Here is a 21,464-nt window from a genome sequence, read left to right as displayed (position 1 = left end):
ATTTATAAAAAATAAATTAATAATACATCTAATTAAAATGTTGATGTGATTAAATTTAAAAGTAAAAGAAAACATATACTTATGAGTGTCACGTCAACATATTTTATATAATGATTTAAGTGAGGGGTTTAAATGGAAATAATTTAATATTAGATGAGAAAATCTGTTTTTTTAGAATGTCTATTTTCAAACTCAGGACAAATGACATAACAAAATGAGTATTAACCCTAAAAATTATAAATATAAAAAAGTTGAGTATAGAAATATAGTGGCGTCTAGAGTGAGGGTACAACTAAGTCCCTTTCTATTGATACCCTAAAATTTTATTATTAGATTTATTCAATGGTATAGATTTGATAAAAACTAAAATGATAACATCTAGACATTTCCTCACTCAATCTTATCTCTTCAACTTTCTATATTAACACTATTTTTTTTCTTTTTCTTAATGACCTTCATCATTTTCATGAAATTCTACCGTATACATGCAATCATAAAATAATGGATATTTCCATCAAATTATAGCATATATGCAATCATGACATCAAGTATAAAGTAAAAAAATATTGCCAAAACATAATTATGTTTCTAATAGATTGCATCTGGTCCCCTCAATTTCCTCAAACACAACAATAATATTTTGCTCAAGATGTAAATAAAAAGGAACTTTTGTCTTCACAATTCAGAAAGTTAAATGAACTAGATAGACACTAAACATTTTCAAATCCGAGAGTAAATATGCAGTCCCAACAACCTAATTTTATTTTACTAAACAAATTTCTTTTATTTTAAACAGAGCTTTGATTTCACGGTGTTTAAAGCTTTGGGACAACATTTTTATTTACAGTAGCAAAGTATCCTTACAATAAATGAGACATTATGTATAACTTTAAATAAATGAGATGTGAGGGAGAGACGATAAGAAAGAAGTAAGCATTCAAATGGGAGTTTAAGTTTTTTTCTCTCCAGATGATCATGGGTGGGAGTTGTTAAATTCACCCAAGTATCTCTTAGTATAATGGAATGGAAAAGACATGGTTAAAATTTTTGTGGAGGTTTTAGAAGATATGATAACAAGATTGTGTGTGAAAATGTATTTATGTTGTAATTTTTATTTGTATTAAGTTTAAACCATTGATTAAATCTTATGATATAATTTTAGAGTATCAGCGTGAAAGATTTAATCCATATGTTTCACTCTAACCACCACCTAGAAGTATATGTATTTATATTTATATAATTTTGTGTAGCCGCGACACAAAAACTAATAACATCTTTAATATAATTTAGAATTTTTAAGAGTAACTATTACAACTTACTTCACATCCTCACCATTAATTTTTCTCAATCTAATGATTAAAAGTAATAAATTATAGTTTTCTCTCTCCAATATTTAATTACTTATTATTTTTAACTATTGAATTGAAAATAATTAATTGTGAGAATGTGGAGTAAGTTATAATAACTTACTCTTGGAGTAAGAATATCCATCATCTTTTTATAAATATAATAAGGAATAAAGGAAATTTTGTATAATGTTACTTTCTTTATTATCCTTCATTCTCTATAATTTTTAGTTGCGAGTTTGGAGGGGAGGGGAAGGGAGGACTTCCGAAAATGAATTGTTTAAAAAATATAAAAAATATTTAACATTTTTTGAAAAAATGATTTTGTATAGAATCATAAAATAGTATTTATTATTAATTTTTAATTTTTAAAATATTATAACAACATAAAAGATATTTAGAAAATTTATGTAAGTCCTTCAAAATCCTCAAAAGTCTTCATTCAATACAATTTTGAGTTGCCCAAATTAATTTTTTTTTGGATTATGAAGAAAAGCAAACCCTCCCAACCAAATTTTTTCTATTATTTTCATCTAATTCTACCTATTTTTTAAAGGGTGCAATTACCGTGCATAGATAAAAATCTATGCACCATGCATAGATTATTATGGACCCTTGGATCATTTGATCAAATTCTAGACATCAATTGTTATTACTCAATACTCACCACTCAATATTCAATACTCAATACTCAATACTCAATACTGGATTGAAAACATGATCCAATGACTTATGTAGGCTTATGCATGGTGCATAAGTAAAATCCTTATGCATATTAGTCAAAGCCTTTTTTAAAGTCCTCTCCTTCAAACTCCCAAATAAAATCTAAATCTCTCTAATTTAAAAAATAAAATTGAGTCTGCGAAGTATTCTAACCATCTCTTATTTCCTCTTTTTCTCTTCAAATAAAATTTAATCAAATAAACATCGTTCAAAACATTTCATACCTTTTCAAAACCCTTAAATAAACCTTAATATTTCGGTTAACGGAACTTTACATTTTTACAAATTTAGATTAAGTACACTAAATTTAAATTTCTACATGCAAGTGAACTTTAATAATGTAAATATACTTACATTTTTCCGTAAAATCTAAAATCCAAACTTTTAACCACAAGTAGGTGAACTAAATTTTAGCTGTTTGCAAACAAAGAAAAAACAAATGTAAACACGAAATATTTAGGTTTAAAAACGCAAATTAATTAAATGATTTGGTAAACTAATCTTTAATTTTTTATCAAATATAATCAGAAATTTGTGAGAGATGAAATGAATGTTTAGAATAAATGATAAAAAAAATACTTTTTAATATATTTACATGAACAGGAAAATTTCAATATTATTTTTAGTATTATTATCATTTGGTTTCATATTATTATTATTATTATTATTTTGGTGACATATTATTATTATTATTATTATTTTGGTTACATATTATTACTATTTTAAAATATTTTATTTTCAATTTTATTTTTAAATTTCAAATTAAATTTATGTGACATATTCTTAGAGTGTGCCCAAAGATATTGAAAAAAAAAAATTGCATTTTAATAAGTAATAATAAAACCCTAAATCAGCCAGCAGTAGTCATCATCAGCTCAGTCAGGTTCGAACAACTATATCAAACACAATTTGGACTCGCACTGATATCATATCGACGAGGCGGAGTTTTGAGCAAGTCATCTTCCAGGTTTTCCTTTCTCCCTCTATCTATTTCCAATTTTCTTCCATTTCCCGGCGCGACAGCGCAACCGTGCGATCCCGTCGCGATAATCGTCTCTGCGAAGCAGTGCGATTATCAACATAGATCTGTTCATGAATGTCATTTTTGTTGTTCTGAATCTGAACAAAGAAAAAGTTCACGGTGGCAGGGAACTATACAGGATCTATTTTCTAGAAAAAACAATATTGATTTCAGATCATAAGAAGCGGTGAATCAATGAAAAAAACTATAATTATGTTGTACTTTTCCGATTTTTTTTCATAATTTTTTACAATTCTTTTAAAAGTGCCCTAGATATTTTAATATCTTTTAATCGAGTGTTCGTTGTATGCTCAAACTATGTGAAGAGGTTTCGTTAGGGTTTCCTTTTTGAAGAAAACATGAATTGAGATTGCCAGCTTATTCAAAATATCAATTGTAGAAGTTAATTAGGTTATAATTGCATGATATGGAAAAACAAATCATTGTTGTGTATTGCTTGTAGAAATTTGGAATGTTTGACAAGAAATAGGTACCTTGATCAGTGGTAGTAATCATAGACAGTAAACTGGTTGATAAATTTGTATCGTTGGCTGTTTGTGTTTGTGATTTTATGCAGCACTGTGTATGATTTAATTTTTGCTGCTCCTATTTCTTGCCTAGTTCCAGTTGGTTGTTGGTTGTCTCAATGTGTAGTTATTGGTACATGGAAGTGACTTTCCATAGTATCTTGTAGCTTTTTCCCCCAACATTTTTGTTATACTTTTGGGTTTTTAGACTTTTTTATTATTTAACCTGCCGTACTTTTTTCTCACTTTCTTTGGCAGGGAGCAAATATCAACTCTTTAAGAAGGAAAACATCATTTAGAAAGAAAGAAAAAACCGTTACTTCATTTTCTTTTTGTCATTGACCCCAACCACTGCAAGTACTGATACTGGAAATTAATCCAAAAACATGAGTCGAGGAAGTGGAGGTGGATACGATCGTCACATCACTATTTTCTCCCCTGAGGGACGACTCTTTCAAGTCGGTATGTAACTTGTATTTGTAACCCATAATTTTTTCAATTGACTAAAGAATTGCACTACAATGTAATGAGGCTTGATAATCATCATAGATTCATGAAAATTTGTTGTTTTACCTCACTTGTTTGGAAATAAGTTGATTTGCTTGGTAGGTTGAGTTGTGGATTTTTCAATATGTTAAACAGAGTATGCTTTCAAGGCTGTTAAGGCTGCAGGGATAACCTCAATTGGTGTCCGAGGAAACAATTCTGTCTGTGTTGTTACTCAGAAAAAAGTTCCGGTGAGTGCAGGAAGTTGACTGTTAGACTTTATTTTGCTTGTATGAATATTTGTGCTTACTGTGTAATTTGGAAATGTTCATTGCAGGACAAACTCTTGGACCAGACAAGTGTAACACATCTCTTTCCCATCACAAAGTACCTCGGTTTACTGGCAACTGGCATGACAGGTATGTTTTTCATCGCATCTCTTCTTCGTTTTTGTTGTAGATTTGTTAGTTTATTTGCTTACATTTTCAGTTAAAAATATAGATTGTTTCTTGTAAAAGTTGATTCAGGCAGTACATGTCTCTGACATTGTCTCTGACAATGTCTCCACTCTATTTCATCTAGTAAATATAAATTAGAATTTGAAAAACCTGTTGTCATCCGAAAGAGTTCTCCTTGGTTACTTCATGGGTATATCTTATATTCGAATGCTTAACGCTCTCCTTGATTGTGGCGATTTGGCAATTTGAGATTGTTTTTGTAACCGAACCTCTGGTAATTTTTATTTTTGATGTTAGTCACGAAATCCATGCAACTCAAAACAAAGTATGATTAATAATTACTAATTGCAAAATAGTTCTAGTAGACCTGAATCTAACTCTCAAAGTTGTGCCTGCTTCTGCTGCATGCCTATGGCCAACTAGATATTTGAATAGACAGACTCAGTGATATATATATATATATATATATATATATATATATATATATATATATATATATTTCAACTAGAGAAAATGAATATTTTGTTTAAAGATCTCTTTTGAACAAAACTATGCGAACATCCAAAATTCATTTTCACTTTATCCTGTTTTAATTTTTCTTTCCAGCTGATGCTAGGACACTGGTTCAACAAGCAAGAAATGAAGCAGCTGAGTTTCGCCATAAATATGGATATGAGATGCCCGTGGATGTGTTGGCTAAATGGTAATTCTTTTAGCATATAATGTATTAAAACAACGCATAAAGTTTTGTTACTTTTCCTTCCAAACAGCTGGCAATTCTTATTTAGGAAACAGACCGTGCCTATGACTATTAGCTAGTCATTGAAGCTCCAACAATTTCTCATTCAGATGATGTGGTTCTGACCAGGATCATGATAAACAATGAACAACTTCAATAGTAAACATGACAATTTTATTTTATTGAGTGGAGTAAGGGAGCAATTTTAAATTTCCGTAAGAATGTTTTTTCAATCATATTTCCTGACAAAACATTACCAAAGGTAGGGGTGGGAATCCAAGATTCACCTGATGAAGGTGAGAAACTTTTTCATAAGCATTGTCAAAATTCCCGTGAAAGTTGTAGGCACATCAAATGCAATTTACTCATTCCCAGGGAAATGTGATTCCCAAAAAGGCATGATTCCAACCAAGGAATGAAAAAGATTTTGCATTCCAAATGCCTCATTAGGCTTTTATAGGGGATTGGATTTATTGGATGTGATAAGTGAGGTGGTTACTTCCTGCCTTTTTGTTTGCACTCGTTTCTGTGGGGTAAAATAAATGTAAACTCTCTATAAGTGTTATTTGATTTTGGAGGCTTTCCCATGCCTTGCAATGGAGCCTTGGGCACTGTCCTCTAAACTTCAAATTTTATGCTCCAAATGAAAAATATAAAGCCTAATGGTAAATCCTATAGTAAAGTCAACAATGGTTGAGCTGAGTGACTTTTACTTTACTTTTTCACCTCACCTTTTCCCTATGTGATTATGTGGCTGCTTAATAGTTGCTGATGTTATAGTTATGTCCATTCTTTCACCCTGTCACTGGAATAGCACCTATTATGATTAAACATTTGTGATAGATAGGCTCTAAGCTTTTTTGCAACCGAAGGATAGTATACCATTTATTCCGCGACACTTGTAGAGCTTGAGATTTCTACGGCTGATCAAGTTGTCTCACGAAATTCCTGAGAAAAAAATGTCAATTGCTTCTCTGGCTGTGGCAGAGTGTTGTTATTACACTACTAGCATTAGTTCTTCATAAATTACCATCTCTTTGCTTTCAATTTCTTTACTGGGTATGGACGCATCGTGTTATCACTGATTAATCTGTTCTATTCTATTAGGACTCATTTCACTTCCACAATCCTTAAAAAGACCTTAAAAGGACCTTAAAAGGAGTATCAAAGAGGTCTAAGCAACTTAATATGGCTGCTAGTTCAATCATTCAACATTGTAACATTATTTTTGACAGTACTGTTATATGTTTTTCTTTTGATTTTGAAATAGTTAATTATTTAATATGGGCTCAAATTCTCATAAAAATTGGCTTCTGGCCCTTATAAAACTGTCTGTAATTAGGACACTTTTTCTACAATCGAGCACCATTAACTAATGTGCTTCTTGGCTACTGCCTCTACATGCAATTGTTTTATTTTTTTCACACCCCATATGCTCTTAGATTGCAATAACTTTTATTATAATGCATCTGTTGGCTCTTGCTGTAGTTGTGACTTTTTCAACAGCCACATTGTTAAAGTCTACCCATTATAAGTTTTTACAGTTGATTACAATTTTTGTATCCAACTTGTGTATTATTTTACACTTATAGGATCGCCGACAAGTCACAAGTCTATACTCAACATGCTTATATGAGACCACTTGGAGTAGGTAAATTTTTCCAAGCCTTTTTACTGTAATATCGGACAAATTATTATAAGCTCAATCTTGCATAATGTTTTATAAGTCAAATCTTTTACTGTCATTATTGATATCATTTCTCTTTCTATGATTTTGAATCTATTTTGCTGCGAAGTTGCTATGGTCTTGGGTATTGATGACGAAAATGGGCCTCAGCTTTACAAATGTGACCCCGCTGGTCATTACTTTGGTCACAAGGTACATATGAGATCATTTCAAACTTTGATTAATGTTAGGTTTTTATTTCTGTGTATACGATCATTTCTTGCTCACAAACTTCAGTTCCATATAAGTTTATTCTAGGGATTTTAGTTAAGCGTTTGTTTGTTCATTAAGTTTTCTATAGAGCTTTTTGAAATAAGCTGAAACCAACTTTTAATTATATGTACTAAGTCATTTTTGGAAGTGTATATAAAAACTACAGTGTTTGTACAATAAATTATTCCAAAAACCCACTTTCTATCTCTTACGGCCAGACATATATGGTGTGTTTGGAACAGCTTATTTTAAACTTATGTGTGCTTATTTTTTACATGAAAATTTACGTGAATGTTTGTGAGTGCTTATGTCACGCACTTAAGACTGTCAATGAAATAATGAATTTGAACCTTAAATGCTTTGACAGCAAGAAACAATGTTTGACATAAGAATATACGTGAGTGTTTGTGAGTGCTTATGTCACACACTTAAGACTGTCAATGAAATAATGAATTTGAACCTCAAATGCCTTTGACAGCAAGAAACAATGTTTCCTGTTTTATCATCACTTCAAATGCTTTGACAGTAAGAAATATTTCCTTTTTCTATCATCACCTTCATGTGTTCAGTATCTGTTTTCGTAATTATATGCACCTGCAGACAAAAATCAGATGTTTGATTTCTAAAATTTTATAATGATGACTCAGGCCACAAGTGCTGGATTGAAGGATCAAGAGGCAATTAATTTCTTGGAGAAGAAGATGAAGAACGACCCTTCATTTACCTATGAGGAGACAGTTCAGGTTACATTTTTGCTTCTTATTTTCTCCCTTTTGATCATCATTATTTCATAGACAGTCTTTTAGGCTTAGCTGTTTTTTTGTAAGAAAGGAGACTACCATTTTCTCAGCTGTCCTTGAGAACTTGTGTGCTTCTAAGGATATATTTCAACATCTTGGATATGTTTTTTTTCCATCTATTGAGGATAAACAATGACTTTTTTGATCCCTTATTTCCCTCTTCTACTACTTTACTATGCCTTTTGCAAAATAACAGTATTTACTATGCCATTATTCTGTATTAAAATAAATATATGTGCCATTTGGGTGCGCTGAAGATTTGCTGTGTGATAAGGTGACTTGGTGGTTTGTGGGCAGGACATAGGGGCTTGACGCTTGAGTAATACATAACTAACAAATAATTCATTAATTCTCGCGTATTAAGTTTTTTAAATAGTGATGTAATGCCTTTAAGGTTCTAACTAATTCCATACTCTTCCTGCTTTTTATTCAGACTGCAATTTCTGCCTTGCAATCAGTTCTTCAAGAAGATTTTAAGGCGACAGAGATTGAGGTAGAATTTCATTTTTAAATGCTCAAATACATTTGTGACACCATGTTAACTGAACTTTTGTATAGTAACTCCTTATTTTAATTCTTTGAGGATTTCATTCTTGCTTAGTCCCTGAATTGCCAAATCATTTATTGTCTTCAGTTGTGATGATTATTACATCTACTTATTCTTTTCCATTTAGCAATAGCCGTGTAGTTTTATACCTGCATGAGTACTTATTCTACCCATTGTGGGTAATATTTGCTCATACCTATAGGATCCATTGTTCGTCTTTTCATTGTCATACCTATAGGTTCCATTGTTCATTTTTTCATTGTCATACCTAGATTATAGTCTATCATCAAATTTCTGTTCCTTTCCTGTTTCAAGTGATTATTGATTAATTTATGTCTTTTCTGGATGATTTATAACTAATATAGGTATTGGTGTGTTTTTTGTTCAATGTATTTTAATGTTATTCTTTTAAGTTACATACTTGCTGTGGCATAGATCAAGTGTGTTGACATTTTTATTCTAAACGTATAGGTTGGGAACTATGAAATTTGTAGTTATTGCTATTCAACAAGTGCTTTTCATCATGATTTGATGTAAATGGCTGTATTTTGCATTTTTTAGGTTGGAGTGGTGCAAAAGGACAAGCCAGAATTTAGAGTTTTGTCGACTGAGGAAATTGACGAGCACTTGACTGCCATCAGTGAGCGTGATTAAGTTCAAAATAAGGATATGACTGTTCATACTTTGTGATGTTCAATTAAATCATATACTTATTGTCTTGATTCACTAAATAGACATCCTATGATATTTAAGTATCACTGATGTTGAAGACTGTATTTGCTTTTGTTACAATTTGGAGCCTGCCTATCAATCATGTTAACATCTTATATCCTTGAAATTAGATTGTTTGAGTTGAACAGAGTAATGGTGGTCTTCTCCTGTGTCTGATTCTGTTCAGTTTAACCAAATTGAGCAGCATCAGGAAATTAAGCGTATAGAGTTTATTTGAAAATTAAGGACTAGCTAACAAAATTAAGGCGCACTTGGTTGTTTTGATGTATACATAATATTGAAGAATTTGAAAAAAAAATTATTCCCCCCAAAAAAAAAATTTGATAAAAATTGAAATAGGAAGAAATTTTGTATAAATAATGCGTAAGTTAATTTCTTAGGTCTATCTAGGTGAGTTTCCACTTCTTTTTTCGTCTGGAGTGTTGGTTTCCACTTAAGTTGTTTTCTCGTGCTTGCTGAGTTTACTAGCACTGTAGAAGGTATGAATGCACACCAAATGTTCAAGAGAAATATAGATATTTTCTATCAACATTTTTTCAGTCAAGTATTTTGTTTCAAACACAAATTATAAAAAACTATAAGAATTCAAGATATCATCTTTTATATATCAATAAAGAAAATTACATGAAAAAAATTATATTGTGTTCAATATATAAACTAGTCAACAAAATAGATAAAAAAAGTGTTCAGTGCCTCAATTATTGAACTCAATATATTACAAAAAAGAATTATCTTGTACTATTCTGTATGTCATTATTCTATATTGTTATGTAATGTTATGTCCATTATTAATCATTTTGTAAATCAAACGAACCTATATAAGAAAATTGAGACTTCGCATCATACTAAGTGGGCACTAAGGAGACAACATAGGTAACTCAAAATTTGTTCAATACATCTCCTTAGAGAAATGGAAAAATCAAAATTTGCATGACATCTCATACTCGGTGATTGTGATGATTCAATTTAGCTGTTGCTCAGAAAGGAACATCATGAGTTTACTTTATATAGGTCTTCTTTAATCAACTCACAATTGCTACGACCATGTTGATTGAATAATCACTCTACAACATGATTATTGTTTTAATCTCATTCAACGCTCCAAATTAAGAACCATTCTGGCGAATTCTTAAGAAAAAGTTCCAAGAGGAAGTATGTGGTGGTGACTTGTGAAATCGGAGTATTTGAGTTCAACCTGGAAAATTAAACAATGCAAACTCCTACAATGTTAAATAATAGGGAGCCGTCTTTTTTAATTCCCTTTTACTTCAAACAAACATTCATAACTTACTCTCAATCCAGTCTTAATATTTTTTATTGACATAGTTTCTCAATTCTTTCACTTATAACTAAGATCAAATCATAAATTCAAATGTTCAGACAAACTTCACATCAGTTTCTTTAAGCTTCACAGTTTCCTAATAGCATGTGAGCAAATGTTCCTTTTTGAGAGGAACTTCATGTCTTGAATAGTGTAGCTGCAAATGATGATGCCTTGAATTATGTTAGCAAAGTAACGACAAAATGCCATCAACACCTTTTCCACTTTCCATCAGCACTCCTTGTAAAAATGCGAGGTTGCTTCTTTGGAAAGGTTTCTGTCCAATGTGGATGCTCAATCATGTACTTCCACTGCCTGAAGATGGAAAATCTAGTCATTATTTCATTTGATTTTCAAATAAATATTAAAGAAAACAATGGACTGTACATAGATTTGGATTTAGATATCAGTTTATTAGTCCTACTAGTACTTAGATATGTATAGAAAAGAGAATGATTTGGATTTGGATTTAACTTTTAAATAAGATAATATTAAATCAGAAACAATCAAAGTTTTACCTTCTTAAATTATCAACAAAATCTGGGGCCTCAGCAGTAGGTGAGGTAGAACAGATTGAAAGAATTTCTGAATCAGAATAATGCTGAAGTGACAAAGCAATATGATATTGACGCCGAGTCCTAAGAAAGATTAGGCCAAGAAGTTCAGTATACCAGAACATAAAAAAGGATTTCATGCATCAAACATATAAAGTTTGTCAGAGAGGAAAAATATATCAGACATTGGAAGAAAACAATTTTCACCAACATGCATGGCGCCTAGCATGATTTATAATTGGACAAAGCTCCTCTAAAGTGATTGATTTATTTCAGAGTATAAACATTTTTTCCATGTAGAGTATTTAGAACAATTCATGAAACACTGGTACCAGCAACAAGGAGCAATTTTGAAGCAGTCAGTGACAGTATCGTATGTCTCTAGCAACTTCCCATTCCAACTAGTATCTTCATAAGAAGCAGAAACTCGTATTCTTCTGACAATTTCATCCGGGCTTCTGGAACTTCTATCAAAACACGATGGAATGACTCTTCCTGTTGCAGTCTCCACCTGAAATGGTGCACATGAAAGTAATAGGTTTATCACATATTGTAAATGAACAAGCTGAAGTGAGAATATTCAAAAGCATAAACTAACCACAAATCCATTAAAAATAGGGTAAGTGTTTCCATCAGAATCCCTTTTGGTATTATGTCCAAGAACACAAGTAGTTCTGATGTGAAATTTCTCTGCTCTTGACCATAAAGTGTGAACAATCTTTGAGCACAGAGGAAGGGAATGACCGTCTAAATCTGCATCACTTTCCGACACAACGCCGCTGTTAGATTGCTGCACAAAAGGTCACAAACAGATTCAAATTCAATCCTTCAATCTCTGAGCAGAAACTACAAATTTGAAAGTTCACTATTAAAGCATAAGACACTAGCCAGACTTGTGGTGAAACTTCTTCAAAACCTCCAATTAGATGCACCTACATTTTTATTAACAAAGCAAACATTTTACATCAGAAAATACATTGGATCAAAAAGAGTAATCAAACAACCAAATGACAAAGAAGATGAAAAGCACATCAAACTCAGTCTCCAAACTGTCGTCAACAAGTAACGTTAACATTTGAGAAAGGCCCATTTCTACAATATTCGGTGAATCCATATGGGAAACCGACGTCCTGCAACATCAAATTAAAAAATGATAATATAAGCAATTGAACAACCAGTGGAAGAATCTGTAAAAATTCTTCTAATTCTGAATTCTTACATTCCATTCTTTGGGTTCCGAATAGCAACTCCTACACACGTTGTTGCTTCATCAGTGCCAACATACTAGTGATGCATTGGAAGGAGAAAAAGAAACAAATAAATACACTGTTATTGAAGAAATGTAAGACTCAGCCAACAAGAAAAAGAAATTTCACAGGTTATGTCCCTTGCAGTTTAATTAAGTATGAGGTAACTGCATGCAGAAGAGTATTAGTGGCATTGCATGTTACAAAGAAGTACAAACCAACTTAAAACTAAATATACAACTTCACATGCATCATATCCCATGAAGCACAAACTCCAACAAAGACACGAGACACAACATGGAGACACTGTGACACCAATAATATAAAAAACACAGGACACCAGCACCGCTACATATATATTAGTATTTGAGTTTCATTTATGAAACACTTGTTTGACAAGTATTGTATGAGTGTCATACGAGTGTCGTCGGACACAGATTTAAAGAGTGTCGAAACAAAGAAAAAAACTATTTTTTGACGACTGACTTTTCTGACTTGTCTTGTTCAAGTGTCATTTAAATGTCGGATACTGAAGTGTGTCGGACACTAAGGCTAAATGTGTATGTGCTTCATAGATCATATCTTACATACCGTGAAAGAGACAAAAAAAATATTACATAGGGTTAAAAAATTGCATACATCAACTAACGCTGGATCAACAGTAGCATATTCTTTTTGGAATAAATAAACCAATTTTGATCTCTCTGGAGCAGACTCCTCAGAAACTGAGAACTTCCTCTCTGGATTTTCCTTGAAAGAGTTTGAAGTAGATACCAGAATGGGGTTTTCCAACAAAGAAAGTAGAATATCCAGTCCCTGTTCATGATAAAATAAAGGCAGTCTTTGTTCATCCAATGATTCTAAAATCAAATATATAATTTTGAATTCTGAAATGTATAATTGGAAAGAAAGAAAGAAGGAAAGGGATAGGTACCTGAGATGTTGAGGATGAATGGGTAGAGAATGGAACTCCATCAATTAATATCATTATTTGTGTTTTTGGAATTAGATCAGTTGGCGATGGAAATAAGCATCACAAGTAGCAGTAGCAGTTTCTTCTTCTTCTTCGATTTGAATTTTGACCGATGGTACTAAACCATCGAGAATTCTTGGACTTGTTCAGATGTAAATGAGGGAAAGAGGAATCAAAATGATTATAATAAATGTCAAATAGTTTAAAATTTTTAAGAGTGATTGAGAAACAAAATCTATTTACAAGGTTCTCTCCATTTATTTATGAAAACATTTTATCCGTCTAATAATAATAATAAATGTTTTATTTGAGTTCTGCACGGTTTTTAAGAAAACGATTAGTATTTATTATAGATAGTTGATTAGTTGAAAAATGTGTAAGTGCAAATGATAAATGGAAAAAAATAAAATAAATGCTATATTAATATTCTAAAGAGACATTTATTTTGAGACATAGAAAATGTGCAAATGAAACACTAATTATGAGACAGACGGAGGAAGTAGTATGTAATTTTTTAAAAATATTTTATAAAAGATTAAATATATAATATCATGTAAATTTTTTTGGATCACCCATTGAAAGGTTAAAATCTATGTCTAATATATATTTTTTTATTTACCCCCTAAATTCAGTGTTTAATTTTTACGTTTAAGGGGTAATCCAAAAAAATATACTCCCTCAATTCCTTATTATAAACAAAATTTCACTTTTTAGATACATTGAATAATTAATGTATCTAGACTATATGTGGTCCTAAATCCTAATACATTAATTATTCAATGTATCTAAAAAGTGGAATTTGGCTTATAATAAGGAATGGATGGAGTATATTGTAGGGGATAGAGCGAAAATCGCCTACATTACAGGAGCTAAAGTTGTATTAACCCTTTTATAAATAAGTTATCTTCAACGCCCAAAACTTTCTCACTCAAAAGAGTTAAAACTACTTGTGATTTGGATGCAAGATCTATAGAATAGAATGTAACATCTCTTTATAATAGTTGATTATAAGTGCTATCAATTGCGCTCTAAGAATGAACCAAGAATATCTTGAATCTCTCAAGATCTTTCTTCTCCTTCATGTTTGATTCCTTCTGTTTCTTTTGAATCTCCTTCCCCTCGTTTTTTTCTTCTCCCGCTTTCCTTTGTCCACTTCTAGGAGTTCCTTTTGTTAGGTGTTGCGATATTGCTTGTTCTCTTCGCGCTCAAGTGTTATCGCGTTTTGCTATCTTGAATCGACATTCCCTTATTATTTCCATCTTGTTTAGTTTTCCTCTATCCTCTTTTGTTTGGTGTTGCTTTGTTTCCCTTTTCAGATTGCCCAGGGTGTATCGTGTCTTGCATTCGTCTTTTCTATCATCTTTTTCTCTATTTTGATGGATCAAGTCACCAGAATCCAACTTTCTAAAGAACCCACAGAGAAAGCGATTATTCTCGCTGATAACCCTTATTCTCCTGAACCAACAAGCAGCAATATCATCATGACTCAGAAAAAAGCTAACATGGTGACCAGAAATAAATAACCGAGCTCAATAATACATTGCTTATCTCAACATTCCTCAGACTGGCCCCTGTTAGTTGGGGATTTCGACGGACGAAATGAGGTTGGTTGGAGAAGAGATATTTCGAAGAAAGAAATAAAACAAGGCTCTTTGAAGGATATTCGAAATACCATTTGGTGTAAAGTGGGTTCTACTTGTCGAAATGTATTTAAGGTAAATATCTTCGAAGACAAGGATAAAAGACTTAGGAAATTTTCGAAGCATTTGGAGAGCAAGTTTCGACAACCACATTGGTTGAATTTTGGCGCCTCAAACGGAAGGAGATTCAAATTCAAAATGATTTGTCCTATCCAAAAGGACACGTAGAAGCCTTAGGGATCGAGGGTCATGCAAACGAAGAATGTGGCATTCCGTTAGGAAAAGGCCGTTAGGTTTGAAGTATTATAAATTAGAATCTTAGCGTTAGATTTTAGTGTGTTCAAATCTGTATAAAACTCAATCATACTCAAAGTATCAAAGTGTATTGAGAAACGAGTGCTGAGAATGTACGTATGAACTACCAATTTATGTTAATAGAATTACATTACCTTTTATCAGTTTACATTTATCTTCAGTGAAACCTTTTATGTTTATTTACCCTTGTCAAGTCAGAAATCATGTAACAATCCTGCACTTTATTTTTCTTTTCACCGCATTTCCTTTTCTTACTTACAAATCAACCATAAAACAAACCAAGAATAAACACGATACTAACATTAAAGTCTCGAAACTTAGACCATGTCCGAGGATCAATCTAGTTGATCCTCCGAGTAACCGAAATAGTAATCTTTCTTGAGGACTAGCGTTTGTTTACGAATTTATACTATAAACAAATTGGCACGCCCATGAGACCTGTGTCTAAACTTTGAGTCACAAATTCATTGTTTGTGTTTTATACATCATATTATCTATTTGTTTAACATTATTGTATGAGATTGAGGAGCGGAAAATTAGCCAACATCAACAAACAAATACCTAAAAGAAGATACAATAGGAAGATGGTTAACCCTTTAAGCAAAAATACAGAACATGTCACTCCCGCCCTTTAGGAGGAAGCACGATTGCAACGACAACAACCGATGCCATATCAGTTAGTCAGGGCACAACGGCCATTCTTACATCAACTATCTCGACGGCAATCCCTTTGGCGACTGTTTCGATGGCCATACCCTCAAACGTGCAAAGTACACTAAATGTTTCTTCTGCAACAATCTAGGGGAAACCTTCGACCCCTAGGCCCCAAGGATTCAATATATCAAGGCCATATACAGTGGGGTTTTCGATTCCTATCCGAGACCCTCTGTATGGCATGCCAACGTCTTTCATGGAAGATTTACACAATAGTACTTACACGTACACGAACCCTTTGGCGAAAACCTTTTCTCCTTTACAAGGATTGGGTTCTGGTATTAATCATTCGAATCAAAATATTCGACCACCAGGATTCGCCAACCAGTTGCATTCACTCACCATAAATTCATCAGCGATTTTAAGGCAACAAATGGACGGGAGAAACCATGAAATGGCGGGGGTTCTCGCCCAACAATGAACGATATTAGACCCGTTGATCTAGAAAATGGGGGTTAATTGAACTCAAGTTTTGTTGCTATGAGATATTGTTATATTCTCTTATTTGCCATTGTATTTTGGATATATTATGATAAGTGGCCTTAGTGTCCAATGTTTGAACTTATATAACTTATTGATGAGATAATATTGTCATTATGTTGGTAGATGATTATAGTATGAGTTGTAATCATTGAAATAATTTTGAGAAGAAATATTCTGTTGCGATATGCATATTTGAGAAAATATGAAGTTTAATATGTGTTATGAATATGATCAGGTGTATATTTATATGTGTGTTTTGTTGGTTTTCATGGTTATGGAAACGACATGTGGCACCCTTTATCGTATGCATGCTATCTTACTCTGTTATTAGTAGAGAACCATGAAGTTTGCATTTTTTGTACATAGATTAATACTACATAATTTTAGGTGAAGATAATTTTGGTGTTTATATAGATTAAACAAACTCAACAATTAAAACACTTGTGAGCTGGAGTGGACAAGCTTTGCAATCGATTGGGCTAAAGGCCCAAAATTATTATTTTAAATTTGTCTTAAATAATTTTCAAATAAATTCTAAATAGAATTTGTTTTAAATAATGTTCAAAATATATTTATAAGAAAAAATTAATTAAATAAATAAATTTACTAATTAAAAAGTTAACTTAATCAATATTGCCAACTCATTGAAGAATTTTGTTTTGTTTTAACCATCAATGCCATGTATTTAAAATTGGAGGGGGATCAACCAAATCCCAAGTGATGTAAAGTTCAGGGATCAAAAAGCTAATTTTTAAAATGGGAGGACCAAAAATTAAAAATCATTAAAATAAGGGATCAAAAGTGCATTTAAATCTAAAGTTTAATAAAAGAATTTAATGGATATGCAATAAGAAACAAACAATCTGCCAAATTTTCCAAGTCATTTTAAAATATTAGTATGATCCAGCGGGTGTTAGCCTGAAAATTCCAGCTAAGGGAATGTCAAAGCAATCTACGTTGAGAAAATGTTAAGTGTTAAAAAGCTTTTATTGATAAGCTTCGACAAGAACGGCCATATCTACTAAAGTAGTTTGACTTGCATGATGAGAAATGGTTTGGAAGAATTACAAGAACAAATACATAAGATTAGGATCACGCTCTTCAAAACATGTCCAAAATCTCAAAAAGGGTTTTCGATAGAACGATTGGCTTCGACAAGGTCACTAGTTATTGAGGACTTAGTTATCTCCTAAGTCTAACATTTAGTTAAGTGAAAGGATGTTTCAACTAGGGTAAATCATATATTCTTGAAAGCAGTTATTTACTTGAGTAGTTACGAACGTGGGATAGTGGTTTTCCATCATTGCAAGTTCTAAAGACGTGGAAGCACTTCAGAAGATTGAAATTCCATGTTTTTGATACGTGTCCTTGTCCTAGGAACAAATTATCGAAGACATTTTCCTTTAGATTAGCATACTCATGTATTGTTATCATGGTTGCAAAATTCATATATCTCTCTATAGAACTGGAGTACCCGAGTCAAAGGGTGAAACAATTTGTAAGGAACATGTATAATTATGCATCCCTTTCCCTCACAGTTTGTATGTTTCCTTAATTGACACACTTTGCTTTAATGTCATTTACTGCATCTTCTATTTGATGTCGTTTATTATACTTTTCGTTCATTACTTGTATCCAAGCTTTTTCGTTAATAAAGTTTGTGTCTATTTTGTCTTCATACAAACACTTACGTTCAATTCGCAAACACTTTTTCTCGTACATTTATTTTGCACATATTGCTCCAGAGATTTTCGAGTTAATTTCACAATCAAACTACACTCGTGATTGTTTGCTAAAAACACCTGCAAAAAAATTGCCACGCCCAATGGGACCTTTTGTGTAGATTTTCAAACTTATACGAGAAAGTGTTCCATTTTTATATTATTTTCATTTTTCATGAAAACATTTTCAACGTCTAGATGTTTATGCGTTTGAGAAGTGGTAGGACTCTGGCTGAAATGGTTCCTCCAAATGAAACTCCCATTCTCCGAAATGATCCCGTAGACACATAACCACCGGTTGTAACACCCCTTTTCTAACCCCAAATTATAAAAATTATTCACAGAGTGTTAATATGCATATAATAAAAAGGGCGTCACATGTTATTTTCACCGCAATGAAAACCTAGAACAACATACAAAACATGCACTACTCATATTGTAACAAAATTTGACACTTCATGCTTTCATATATAATGCATATTGCACGCAGAAGAATAAACACAACTCAAACAATTTCAATGAATATATCCCATACTATATTCATCTACCAATTCAAAATAACATAATCACTATGCTATATGAAATCCAAGATCTAGGCAACATAGCCTTTAACAACATATCCAAATAATCATGTTGTTATACCCCAAAATTTGCCCACATATTTTTCAAAGAAAACTCCAATCTGAAAATTAAGGGTCTCATATAATCATGGATTTTTATTTCAACAAATATCCTGACATATGAAATACTTAGTTTTTAGAATTTTTCTTATACAGTAATTTGGCTTGCAGTTGAATTTATTCTTACGCAAACACCAAATACTGTTTATTACTTCACACATGCTATTTATTTATTTACAGATAAATAGTACTGACACAATTGGTACAGAGTTAAATCTTTTTGCAGGCGCAGAATCAGGAAACTCAGACTGTACTGGTAACAAGTAGATTATTATTATCTTTTGTTTCCCACTAATTTTTGTACTATATTCCATTATTTTCAAAAATCTTTTCAAATCTCTTTTTCAAAAATCAAATCTCTCTTTTTTCCAACACTATCTCCACTTTCTTTCAAATCTTACTTCCACTCAAATTTTCCTTTTGTACGGAATCACGCTATTCCCCAACGTCTCTATCCTTCTTTCCATTCTATAAATACCTCTCATTTTCTTCCATAAAATCTCACATCAAATTCTAACTCATCTTTCAAATTCCTATCTCATATCCATCTCCTTTTCTTCCCTAACAAGAATGGCAAAATGGATAGAGACACTACTTCTTACAGTCATCACCATTGCTACGGTGATCATGACTTTCTTCTGCCTGCATAGTCCTGAGGAGTGTGGACTTGCAATGGCTATGCTCCCAATCATCTACATGTTATTGTTCATAGCATGGGTCATTAATCGTCATTCTTAAAATTTGCCGTATTTCTTATTTGTACCGTTCATTCGTCGTACTGTTCAATATAGTATGTAATATTTGTACTGTCAGTATTAAATGTTGTGCTATTTGTCATAATATTGCTTAATTACTAAGATAATATTTTGTGTATTTTCTGCCAGTCAAATATTTCTATTTCTGTGCATTAAATAATTTTCAGGTTATTATCGGTAATTTTGCCCGCATACCGTAAATATCAGTTATTTATTATGTTTCTGTTTTCTAACAAGTCATGTAAATAAATTATGCTTCACACCAAACAAAAACAAAAATAACAACAAAAAAAAAAAAAAGAAAATTAACTTTGACGGTTGATTTTTCACTTTAACTGCTGCTTCAGTACACGAACAGTCGGTTGACAGACAAACTGCAGACAGTACAATTCACAGTGATTTGTACAATCAATCAAATCAATCATTCACAATTCAAATTTCCAAGATTTTTGTGTTAGAAGTCTTCTGAATATCACATGATTAGCAGAAACTCAACACTGCACAAAAATCAGGTACGCTTAACTGCCTCCTATACAGACAGTCCCTAATCAGGGTTTTTCTTGTTTTAACAGGAGCAACAAGTTTTGAGAGCTCAAATGGATTTCATATACATCCATACATCTCAAAGTACCATCATACAAATTTTCAAACTTCAATTCACTCAGACGCACCGTCAGCAGCTCAAACAGTCAACAGACGACCCGTTTGACCAAAAAAGTCAACTGACAGTCAAAAATGAAATTTTTTGTCAAAGTCCATATTTTGTCAAAGGATTCAACATTTGATCATTGGATGATCACAATTCATCAAGGAAAGATCAAAAATCAACAAAACCCTAAGATTCAAAATTAGGGTTTTTGCCTGAAAAGTCAACTCAACTTTGACTGATCATAACTCTCTCATCCTTCATCCAAAAAATGTCAACCAAAGCTCATTTTGAAGGAAATTCAATTATCTTTCAAATGCAATTGATCCCATGGTCATAGCATTCACCATTTGAAAAATATGGCCAAAGACATTACAGGTCATTTTCAAAGTCAACAAAAAGACACTTTTTTCAAATGGACACACAAGGAGAACCAAAAATCATTTTGATATGAGACCAAAGACATTGGTTAGAGGACTCTTTGAGGTTTCCAAAAAGTGCAAGATCTCCTTCATATGACAAAAATTGAAGGATTTACACCTTGTTGAAGTTGGCTAAATTTTGGGAAAATGCATGAAATCAACATTGCTCAAAAATGTTTTTTTTCCAAATGAGTCCAAGTTTTTATGGTCCAAACATCTTTGCCATGTTACTATGGGCCTCCCACGACCAAGACAAAGCCCACATCTTTATTGGCCATTTTTTGCATAATTTTATCTTACTTTAAGATTAAAATTAAAAGGAAAATGCATGGATAATTAGTAGCTTGATCTCTAAGCATGACTCACCTCCAAAGTCTTCAATTTTCTGCAGAAGATTGGTGTCCAAGGCAAGAGCATTGAATGGAGTCAAAGTTGGTCAAAAATTCAAGGTTTTTTAATATTAAAGAACCAAACTTTCAACAAAGGCAACAAAGCTTCTTAGCTTGAGTTCCAAGCAACTTTGGGCTATAAATGAGCTATCATACTTCAGCAACAAGGAGAGCAAAAAAAGAGCCAAAGAGGGACACGAAATATAGCAAGAGCATAGCCAAGAAACCTCTAAAAATTCTCAAAATTCTCCAAACTTTGTAATTTTCGAATTATATATTTCAATCA

General features: G+C 32.2%; 2 protein-coding genes across 2 annotated transcripts; one reads left to right on the top strand and one right to left on the bottom strand.

The window, feature by feature from the left end:
* Positions 1–2,875: 2,875 nt before the first annotated feature.
* Positions 2,876–9,427, top strand: LOC131594938 (proteasome subunit alpha type-6). Its single transcript, XM_058867135.1, has 10 exons — positions 2,876–3,036; positions 3,876–4,079; positions 4,260–4,354; positions 4,441–4,522; positions 5,168–5,264; positions 6,893–6,951; positions 7,097–7,179; positions 7,887–7,982; positions 8,473–8,532; positions 9,148–9,427. Exons 2-10 carry the CDS (start codon positions 4,004–4,006, stop codon positions 9,238–9,240), a joined length of 741 nt encoding a protein of 246 aa, XP_058723118.1. The 5' UTR covers positions 2,876–3,036; positions 3,876–4,003; the 3' UTR covers positions 9,241–9,427.
* Positions 9,428–10,501: 1,074 nt separating this feature from the next.
* Positions 10,502–13,634, bottom strand: LOC131594937 (protein N-terminal asparagine amidohydrolase-like). Its single transcript, XM_058867134.1, has 9 exons — positions 13,375–13,634; positions 13,080–13,256; positions 12,413–12,477; positions 12,224–12,323; positions 12,087–12,125; positions 11,792–11,983; positions 11,526–11,704; positions 11,158–11,277; positions 10,502–10,954 (listed from the first exon to the last, which is right to left on the bottom strand). The coding sequence occupies exons 1-9, from the start codon at positions 13,426–13,428 to the stop codon at positions 10,849–10,851; spliced, it is 1,032 nt and encodes a 343-aa protein (XP_058723117.1). The 5' UTR covers positions 13,429–13,634; the 3' UTR covers positions 10,502–10,848.
* Positions 13,635–21,464: the final 7,830 nt, after the last annotated feature.

Source organism: Vicia villosa, linkage group LG4 (assembly GCF_029867415.1).
Source record: "Vicia villosa cultivar HV-30 ecotype Madison, WI linkage group LG4, Vvil1.0, whole genome shotgun sequence".
NCBI lineage: Eukaryota > Viridiplantae > Streptophyta > Magnoliopsida > Fabales > Fabaceae > Vicia > Vicia villosa.
The sequence above is the reverse complement of the archived record's forward strand: the minus strand, read 5'-3'. Positions and strand labels throughout refer to the sequence as shown.

Bases quoted from the DNA above. Each gene is read 5' to 3' on its own strand.
- LOC131594938 (XM_058867135.1), top strand. From the start codon at position 4,004: ATGAGTCGAGGAAGTGGAGGTGGATACGATCGTCACATCACTATTTTC. The intron at 4,355-4,440 runs GTGAGTGCAGGA...TGTTCATTGCAG, and splicing joins TTACTCAGAAAAAAGTTCCG to GACAAACTCTTGGACCAGAC. The intron at 7,180-7,886 runs GTACATATGAGA...ATGATGACTCAG, and splicing joins GTCATTACTTTGGTCACAAG to GCCACAAGTGCTGGATTGAA.
- LOC131594937 (XM_058867134.1), bottom strand. From the start codon at position 13,428: ATGATATTAATTGATGGAGTTCCATTCTCTACCCATTCATCCTCAACA. The intron at 13,257-13,374 runs GTACCTATCCCT...TATCATGAACAG, and splicing joins ATTCATCCTCAACATCTCAG to GGACTGGATATTCTACTTTC. The intron at 12,478-13,079 runs GTATGCAATTTT...ATGCATCACTAG, and splicing joins TTGATCCAGCGTTAGTTGAT to TATGTTGGCACTGATGAAGC.